The following is a 10,003-nucleotide window of genomic DNA, read 5'->3' on the forward strand; positions in this document are numbered from 1 at the left end:
ATTAAGACTTTTAACAATTCCACTCAATATATAAAGACACAAAATAACAAAAATAAAATAAATAAATATTAAAATAAGATAAAACTTTGAATTTCCTATGAGTTTGGCACGTAAGAAGTAATAACACGAAGAAGATGAATATGAAAAATAATCCATACAAAAGATGAGAATGATTGAGATATTGGGGCTTATAATAATTACAACTTGTCAAATTAATATTTAATTTTGTTTCATTTATAAATAAGTTAGGAACTAATTTATAATTATTTTAATATTCTTTCACATTGACATGGCTTTCAATGTTTGAATGCAATTAAAAGGGACAACTGCGTTTAAAATATTTTGAAATGAGTGAAGTGTTTATAATTATCAGCTTCACTAGTATCATGTTCCAAAATGGTAAGGGTGACAATTTGGGTGGGTTGGTTTGATTCAACCCATTCAACTCGAATTCAACCGACAAACATTTTTAATACTCAGGTTGAACTTAAAATTTTTCAATTAAGTTCAATTTGGGTTGAGTTTAAGGCAAGTTTCGAATAACTTGAACCTAATATGAATCTGATTTAATATTTTTTATAATATTTATAATGTTTATTATGTATAATAAATTTATCTATTTATTTTTTTTAAAAATAAAATTATAATTATATTATATATATTTTTATTTTTTAGAAAAAGTATGTAAATTTATTTATACTTTTTTATTATTATTTAAATTTTTTATCTTATTTACTATTTTAATTTTAGTATAAATACAAAAAAAAAGGTTTTTTAAAAATCATTATAAATAAATTTTGAATCTTGTAACCTAATCAATTTAATTAACCCTAGTTCAACTAAAATTTAATTTAACTAATTCGATTACTAGAATTAAAAAAAAAATGAATTGGGCTTTAATTCAGCACCTCTGATCAGAAGTCGAGTTTAGTTGATCTTTCATTGATTGTTTCTTAATTCAGATTATATTGGGATTAGCCATTAACCCGATCAACCTGCAAGTTGAAGACCGACAAATTAGTAGTGAAATTCGAACAATAAGGCTATTGAGAGTGTAATTAAAAAACGGCATTTTTGCGACTCAAATTTTAAAATTGGAGGAAAGTACAACACCACATAACACAAAAAGCTGCGACAGAAGACGACAGACGAGGACGACGAAGACGACAGACGAGGACGACGAAGACGAAACACGTACGCTCATCGCAGAGCCTCGCATTCTTCCCCTTCCCTTTTCTGATTGCTGGGTACCCATTTTCTAAAATCCCTCTAATTGGTTGCTGGATCTCAATCTCAAGTTCTACCATTCCTACACTGTCATGGTTTGCCTCCCGAACCCTTACCAATCCGTTCATTAATTCATGTTTTTCCACTTTCTTTGATTGTTTTTTGTGCTAATTTGTTTATCACCCAGATGGTTTCTGGGAAAAGGGGTGTATGAACCTAAAAACATTGTGGGGGACTTCCCAAAAGAGCATGATTTGAACCAGCTAAGCCTCTCTTAGGGAGGCTGTGTGCCTGGTTGAATGAGTTGGTGTCTGAATTGAGAGGCAGTGGTGTTGCTGTTTTGAAAGACGAGAGATTTAAACCCAGAAGAGCATTAGGGGTTTGTGGGAAAATAAGGATGTACAATATTGAACAGCAGAAGGTACAACCCAGAGAAGCCTGTGGGTATGCTTGACAATTGTATGGCATCACTTTCAATAACACCACTCTTTCTCTTGTCATCGCAATTAGTGTAACCTTGTAGATTAGAGTTAGTAGGTTTTGAGCCAAAATGTGAGGGACAACCTTGAATAGCATTAGGTACTACTCAAAAAAGCACGAATATTCACTTAATTAATCATTTAGAGAAGTGCTTAGCATGGTTTCTGACTGTTTAATAAGCTCAGTATTAGTAGCATTGATATTATCTTGACTGCCAGGGGATTTAACACAAAAGAGCATTCCTATGTTGAACACGCCGTCACCGAGGAGGATTGTTCTTAGGAAAAGACGAGGTCCTAGAGTGGAGTTGGCTTACTGCTTAGACAAAGCTTGCTGTCTAATCTGTAAAAACTTGGAGCACACTGTGACTATTTACTTGAAGATGATGGGAATTAATGCAAATGATCATTTGGTGTTGCTTTGAAGTTCATGGTGTACCTTGTTGAGCAATATAAGATAGCAATATATGTGTTGCTAAGATATGCTGACATGGGACATGGTATGCTTGTACAGACTTACATGCATTCATCAATTTTAGAGTCATTTATTAATGATAGAATTACCATATTCCCACATGTTAGTCATTTAATTTGTTATCCTTCAACCATCACTCCTTAATTTACCTGTGTTAAATACTAATGAATTACTGCTGCAGTCAGAGAATATTGGACACATGTTTAATGAAGTGCTCTTGAGAAATGCGTGTATCAACCAAATCACCATGATGTATATCTTAGAAATTAGAATGATGGATGATATAGCCTGGAAAAACTACTTTGTTATACAGACCTCAATTGGTAACCAAATAGCACTACTGCTTAGAATAGCATCAAGTACAATGTATAATGTAATGATTCAATATTTAGCAACTGCATTGATGTATCCTCCATGTTGTATGTCTACCTCTTAGCCACTACTTCCACTACATAATTTTTTAACTTTAACTACTATAATTAAACCATGCTTTTGTTCTTGTTAGTCTTTGTACCTTTTTATTGGCTTTTTCTGCTTTGAATTCAAAATTAACTTGGGACAGTAGTTTTTCTGTATGTGGAAATGGTGTGATTTGGAATTATTAAATTGCTGCCAATATCTGCAAATGGTATACATTACATATAACGTAATGCAACCTGGAAGAACAGAAAGTGCAACCTCAAAGAGCATGGTGTACAGCCTGTAACTGACTTAAGTCAAACCTAGTATAAGTTTGAGAGTCTTATAGAAGGCATTTGGAAACTTAGGATTAAGTCTTGACAACCATCTTTAACATTGTTTATCAAAGTTAAATTTTGTGGTTCAAGCTCATGTGTGTTCCCTAACTTTAAATTCATTTCTAACTTGTCCAAGCGGTGAACCTATTTTCACTATGAAAGATGGATAATTAGAACTGTACCTGTACCTATTATGAAATGAATGGCAACTACCTAGAGCAGGATAATGCATAAAGCCTTTTCATATCTGGCACTGCAGAATGTGGTATAATCCTCATGAACATCAACTGCCACTCAAAAATGCTTATAACTGAGATCAGCATACATTGGAACATTAAAGGAATGATGTAAATCCTATTGCAAGCACAACTTATAACATGCGTATGGACATTCTGAGGGCTTCATTCCAAAGGTTTAAAATTTAGTCAATTCATATGTGCCTAAATGTTTCATTCTTAGGACAAACTATCTTGTATTGGTCATTGTTTCTATTTGAAGTTTGATCTTTAAGAAAATTGGGAAGGATGAAGTATTCTTTTGCTTGTAAATAAGTAACTATTCGTTCTGATAGAAAAAGGAAAAAAATACTATCTGAAAGAACTGAAACATATCTCTTTAATCTGAATTTTAAGGTACCAAGTGAAAATGATTCCATGATGGGAAAAAGAAAGTTAGAAGAACTTATTGCCTTGGAAGGGAAGAAGAAAAAGAAGAAGAAGAAGCAAGTTGCAACACCTCGTCCTGCATGTTCTTGGGTGTATTTTAGGTGATCATAGTTTCTTCAAAGTATGATCTCTCATGTGTAAGTATGTGCCTCTTTGTCTTTTTTGTTTTGCTAATGTAGGAGTCAATTTTTGTAGCCGGGAGTTTATTAGGGAGTATAGTGCTTCCCATCCTGAGTCTTCAGGCCTTAAAGCTGTAAGCATCTTAATTACCCTTTTTCTTATATTAACTTTAAAGCTTTCTTTTTTCCTTTGTAATGAGTGGTTAAATACAGTAATCAAAATAATGAGTTTGTCCATTTCAGGCCACAAAGGCTGCCTCAGATGCTTGGAAATCTATGAGCCTTGAGGAGAAAGCAAAATACACTAAGCGTTCCCGTGAAGTGTGGGATAACTACTTGACAACAGCTCCCGCCCGTGCCCCCAAACCTAGAAAACAGGTAGCTTATATTTTAATGATTGCCATTTATTTGTATGTCATATGAATCTTCCAACCTAAATGATGCAGACTAACCTTGTCACAAGGTGCTCTCCTGGACGGCTATTCAATGTCTTACAACGCCTCACACCTGATCAAAAGGCTGCAGTGAGAAGCATGGGATTTGGAAGCCTCCTTGGCCTCAGATGCAGGACCCTTCGCCGCAGTTTGTGCCTTTGGTTATTGGAGAGGTTCAACACGGCAAGACGCAGCTTGGAGATTTGTGGTGAGCGCATTCCTTTATCCCCAAAGGATGTGGAGCTGGTGATGGGGTTAGCAGCTAGTGGGAAGGATGTGGTTAATTCAGGCCCTGACGACCTAATTGTAGAATTACGTAATAGTTATAATGCTACAAATCATGGGATTTCTGTACGTCTTCTCGAGGAGCGATTGGCGGCTCCAGAAGCAGGAGAGGAATTTAAGAGATCATTTATCCTTTATGCATTGGGCACTGTGTTGTGCCCTACAGCAAGACTAGATGTTAGTCCTTCATTCCTCCATTTCTTGACAAATATGGATACCATCCATCAATACAACTGGGGAAAATTTTTGCTTGACCGGCTAGTTCGAGAGGTATCTCGCTTTCATCAAGGCAAACAACGTGCAGTTGGTGGCTGTCTTTTGTTTCTCCAGGTAAATGCACTGCTTTGGGGCATATATTTATTTAATATTTTGGGGAACATTGTAAATTGTCTGACCTATTTAGTTCCTTTACAGCTTTTTTACTATGAGACTGTTTCTGTGGAACGACCTGGTTCATTGGTGCCTGGTCTTGGTCCATGCTTGTCATCATGGGGAGAGGAAGAGATTACTGAGAGAGAAAAACGAGAAAGAGAGCTTGGTGGTTATGGTTTTGGAGAGGTATAGTTACATTTTCAATGGGTGACACTATAAAATATGCATGGATTTGTCATGCTTCTCCTGTGCAGGTGCTTTACAAGGAGAGTTGCCTAGGGACTGAATCATCCAGATGCAGAGCCCAACTAGATTGTCTGCCATCAGGCAGAATGGGTACTAGCTCTGAGCATGGTCCTGCCCTTGGACATGAGGGGAACCAGGTAATCCCCTCTTTTCCCTATCCTTCATATGGTAATTGGCAATTACTTATAGGCCCTTGATGCAAAGCTAATATAGTTAGGCAGAAGTTTGGGTCTTTGGTGACTTGGTCACTATTTGCCCCTTGCAAGAAACAGCACCTTAGCACAACATATCTTGGAGCCTTCATCCTCTGCTTTCATATGTATCTCCTCTAGCCTGAACCAACCTTAGATCCCATACAGCTGTAGTGAGGAAGAATGGTGCTTGCACCTTTCCTGTGTATAATATTACATTGCCGGTTTCAAACCTCATTTCCTTGTGATTCCAAACCTGGAAAAAATCACCATGGCATTTATAACCAACTGCCTCATGTTGAGGGCTGTGATTTATCCTCTTGTTGTTCCATAATATGTCCTTCCAAGAAATTTTTGTTTGTTTAAAGAATGAAAAAAGAATTTTGCTCTTGGTATAAATTTCATGTGCCTTGTTGTAGCGTTACATTTGATATTTTTCTCACTAAATGTACTGGGTTGGTTGCTACATCAGTGGGATGAGTTTTTTGAATAGGATTTAACTATCCATCATATTGGATTCAGTTTTATGACACATTTTTTAAGATGAAAACACTTGAATTAAGAAAAATAGAAAGTGTGAAAGTAAAAAAATCATACTAGGGCCAAAATTGGTGCTTCTTCTCTTGGCTTTCTGTACATTTGCGTTAGGAGAATATTTCCCCAATTTAGATCATTCCTCGTGTAAGGGGTTTCTTTTGCATGAAAAGGAAATATAAAATTTTGTTCTACACTCTCACATTTCCTCCATTTTGGGTCATGGAAAAGTTTTTCCTTGCTTGAGTCTCCATTATATACTTTATACAAGTAACTACATATTTTTATATAATAATAGTTTGTTTTTGGTGTATTGGTTGTATGTTTTCTCTACTTCATGCTTATGCATATATCTTATATATGTATAAATTTAATTGTTTATTTCTGAATATGTAAAGAAGAACACAATATGGTACAATGCACCATACAAGAAAAAAATGAAAAATATGCATGCTCAAGTTGAAAGCTAGGGTTTAATGTGTGCAAGCATGTGAGGACAAAGAGAAATGAGTCAACCTCACTATCTTTATCTCCGATTTGCTCTCCTCTCTCTCTCTCACACACACACACACACACACTCACACACATACACATACACATTTGCACACACACACACTTGCACACACACACACACATTTGCACCATGCATACATATAATGTTTTTATCCCTCCCCTGTTTTTTCCAACCCTTTTTTAATTTCAACTAAATATTCTCCTCTCTCTTAGACCTGGACCCAACTCCTCCCTCTAACCCTTTCCTATTATATCTCCTAAACCTCAAATATAAACACCTCTCTATTTATGCCATATTGGCACTATGCAACGACCGGGAGCTATCTGATTTTATCAACTAAGATCAAATGTACTAAATTTCATGTAGACTTGATGATCTGCCTTTTAATCTCATTCAAATATTTCAATGGTCTAGGATGTTTTGAAAAAAAGGAGTATGCATATCACACAAAAAACTCACCCATTTCAGTTAAAATTAACTGATGATTTTCTACTTGGACTCATTGGATTATGGGGTCACTGCTTAAAGGGAACATTGACTAGTAGAATTGCACCTGTTGAAATCTAGCTGCCTGATGTGAATGAAATAGTTAAGCCTGTTGGAATTTGACTGTGCATTTGGGTAGGTTGAAAAGTTGCAAACCTAGGCTTAAATCTCCACATGAGCTTGAATTTTTTAACTTAAGAAAATTTGCATATCTACTTTGATCTTTAATTGCAACAAAGGTAATTGCTAATAGTAATGAATACTGCTTTTATATCCATTGAATGTACTATACTTACTTTTGGTTGTCTGCTTTATAGGTTGAGAGAGATCAAATGAATGGAGAAATCATTATGGATGAGGTAGTAAATTGTCATTCTTTTCTTTATATATTATTGGTAATTTCGTTTTCCTTCCTTGTAAGTCACCTGAAGGTGTGTTGGGGGTATCCTATGAACCACTATCTTTCTATTAAACTCAAATAATGGGGACATGAAACCTTTTCCTTGAAGACATTGCATGCTTGCATGAATCACTCTATCTGTGAGTCTGAGCATTTAGATTTTGATGATACAACTTGTTATTATCTTATATGCTGATATGCAATATACCATGGAAAAAATTCAAAACAATTATGAAAGGAATTGGAGAGTAATTACAAATGAACACTGGAATGATGAACGAGATAAAACATGTAGTTAATTTGTACTATTATAATAAGCACTAGCTTTAATCTCTGTTTCTCAAAGATTTCCACTAAAATCAGTTGCCCTACAAATCTAATGTCTTGATTAAACTCCATGTGTCTGCAGAACTTTCACAAAATTCCTAGATATCCATATATCTCTACTCTCCTACAACTCCCTCTTCATCTCTTCTCACTTTTCAATGAAGTTGTATGGTATTATGCCCGCATACAAATAGTCTGTGCCCCATGCTCTAAGTATATATAACATGATCAAAGATTCCTCCATAGGTGCTATCATGATGTCTATTATAGAAAATTGGATAAGTAACTGATGCTCTTTAGAAATGTTTTCAAAAGGCATTTAGAACTATATATTGTCTCCTTTATTTATTTAGTTTTTATTTTGGTTAGAAGTTAGTTTTTGTCTCTTGATAAAAAATGTTACTGGAAGTTGGTTTATTTTAATTTTGGGAAAATATACTCTTACTTGTATAAACAATTCAGTATATCACTTTTTCCCTTATGGAAGGTGTCCCAGAGGACTTGTCTGCCACAGTACTAGCCTATATTGGTTTTTAGTGGCTAAATAAATTGTTTTGTTGTTAATATATTCTGGACTTGTTTTTGAATTGCTCTTTTTTCACCTATTTGGACATCCTTTTTGTCCTTAGTTCGTCTTATTGACTATTTCATAAAGGTTTTGTCTCAAAACTTGGTATTCTTTCCAAAAAGGCATCACTTTATGATTTCCTTTGCCCCATACTTAGAAAATTGGATTGCAATCTCTCTTCACCCCCTCACAGGATTCTGTTAGTGTCATGAGTCCTTATAAAATGGACAAGTGACAATACTAGCAGCACTTTGTACTAGATTTTTATTAGAGAAACTTTTAGTTTACCATCGTCCTAATAAAGGTGTTAAACTTTGTGGGAAAAGAGAAAATCCATCCCGATATAATAACTTTTGATCAAATAAAATGATAAAGCCTAAAAGATAAGCATTAAAAAGTAAGACTTGCTGATAATCTATAAAGGTAAGAAATCCTATTATGCTTAGTTGATTTGGTACTTTCCTTGATCAACCAGTAGAATTTGGTGCTTTTACCCCCTACCTGGCATCTAACATGTCTTTCCAAGTCATTCATGCTAAATTATTAGGTTGCTATGTTAATGCAGGCAAATTTGCCAATTTATCTTGGGGATAAGAATGTAGTATGTGGAGACATTGAAGTGGTTGTGGAATCAGTGAGAAAAGCATGCCAGAACAAAGAATATGGGTGCAAAGAAACATTGGATTACATGAAGAAAAGTGAACATGAAGAGACTTGCAGCTATGCACCATGCACATGCCCTCTTCTAGAGTGCGACTTTGTTGGCTCATCTGAACAGTTGTCATTACACTTCAGCAGTAAACATTGGGATTCTGGAAGGCGTTTCAGATACAATTGCCCTCAAGCCATATCCTTGGGCATGAATGAGCCATTCCTTGTTCTTCAAGCAGAGGAGGATGGTATTCTTTTTCTTCTCAACAAGGGGATTGAAGCAATTGGAAATACAATCATGATAACTTGCATTAAGCCAAGTTCATCAAAGGAGACGTTCTTGTATGATTTAGTATCAGGAAGAGGAATCAGCTCTCTTCGACTAAAATCATTTACACAGAATTTCCCGGGTCGAGTGGAGGGCTTTCCTCCAGTGGATTTCCTTCTAATTCCATTTCGGTTCCTCAATTCTTCACGGCAGCTCAATGTAGAGGTTTGTATATGGAATTCAACAGAACTTGGTGCCGATTGCCCTGCCCTTGGCTTGGCCATTTCATGAGCATTTGGGGTACAATTTGACCAATAATGGAATTCTCTTCCACATGGAATTCAATAGAAGTTGGTGCATTTCTTACCCATTTCATTAAGCATCTAGTGTACAATAGTGTTCTCTTGTATATGGAATTCATGCATGTTTGTCCTGCTCTCTCTCCCTCTTTCTTGTACATGAAATTCAACAAAATTTCTTGCATGTTGTCCTTTTCTCTCATTCTCCATTTTGGAAATAAATGTACATTATGAACCATTGCCTCCTGATTGTGAAGTCCATCCCATTTTAAACTCTGCCCATCAAAAGCAATTGAAAAGACCCAATAGATATATCCAGATGATATGAAGTGCATGCTCTCTAATGGATAAGGGTGCATGAAACTTGTTGATTTACTGAGAAAGCGTGCTGCTGTTCATTCTCAATGAGTGTGGATTTGTCTCAGCTTCTCAAGTCCCTAGTTTTCAGGTTCCCAAAATGGCTTACTGCATCATGGTTAGAGGAAGCGGTTGAATGACAGTTTTGGGTGGCAATGGCTTGACTCCTGAGGCAAGGAATGCCCCAAATTTATTCAATCAAATCGATTTAACAATTGTCATGGTGTCTTGGATACAGACATAAAACATTTACCATTTAAGTACCACGTTTCATGTTAGGTTGCATTGCATTGAATATGGATAAACCTTACACATGACTCTTGACATTGTTATATTCAAAATGAAAATATTGGTAATTATGAAAATATT

The 10,003-nt window shown here is 35.6% G+C and overlaps 1 protein-coding gene across 6 annotated transcripts; it reads left to right on the forward strand.

The window, feature by feature from the left end:
* Window positions 1–953: 953 nt before the first annotated feature.
* LOC100263780 (uncharacterized) lies at window positions 954–9,526 on the forward strand. 6 transcript variants are annotated; one of them, XM_010662047.3, is made up of 11 exons: window positions 979–1,322; window positions 1,415–1,671; window positions 1,926–2,206; window positions 3,551–3,684; window positions 3,779–3,836; window positions 3,946–4,080; window positions 4,149–4,751; window positions 4,836–4,979; window positions 5,048–5,176; window positions 7,082–7,123; window positions 8,625–9,526. In XM_010662047.3, the coding sequence occupies exons 3-11, from the start codon at window positions 2,189–2,191 to the stop codon at window positions 9,267–9,269; spliced, it is 1,908 nt and encodes a 635-aa protein (XP_010660349.1). In that variant the 5' UTR covers window positions 979–1,322; window positions 1,415–1,671; window positions 1,926–2,188; the 3' UTR covers window positions 9,270–9,526. The 6 variants fall into 6 exon arrangements, with proteins under 6 accessions (XP_010660351.1, XP_010660349.1, XP_010660348.1 ...); XM_010662046.3 differs by having other exon boundaries at window positions 1,415–1,648; XM_010662044.3 differs by lacking the exon at window positions 1,926–2,206 and having other exon boundaries at window positions 1,415–1,648.
* The last annotated feature ends 477 nt before the right edge of the window (window positions 9,527–10,003 follow it).

Source organism: Vitis vinifera, chromosome 14 (assembly GCF_030704535.1).
Source record: "Vitis vinifera cultivar Pinot Noir 40024 chromosome 14, ASM3070453v1".
Lineage (NCBI taxonomy): Eukaryota > Viridiplantae > Streptophyta > Magnoliopsida > Vitales > Vitaceae > Vitis > Vitis vinifera.

Coding starts and splice junctions, on each gene's coding strand:
- LOC100263780 (XM_010662044.3), top strand. CDS start 1,625: ATGTACAATATTGAACAGCAGAAG. Junction 1,649..3,550: donor ACAATATTGAACAGCAGAAG/GTACAACCCAGA, acceptor CTGAATTTTAAG/GTACCAAGTGAAAATGATTC. Junction 4,081..4,148: donor CCCCCAAACCTAGAAAACAG/GTAGCTTATATT, acceptor TAAATGATGCAG/ACTAACCTTGTCACAAGGTG.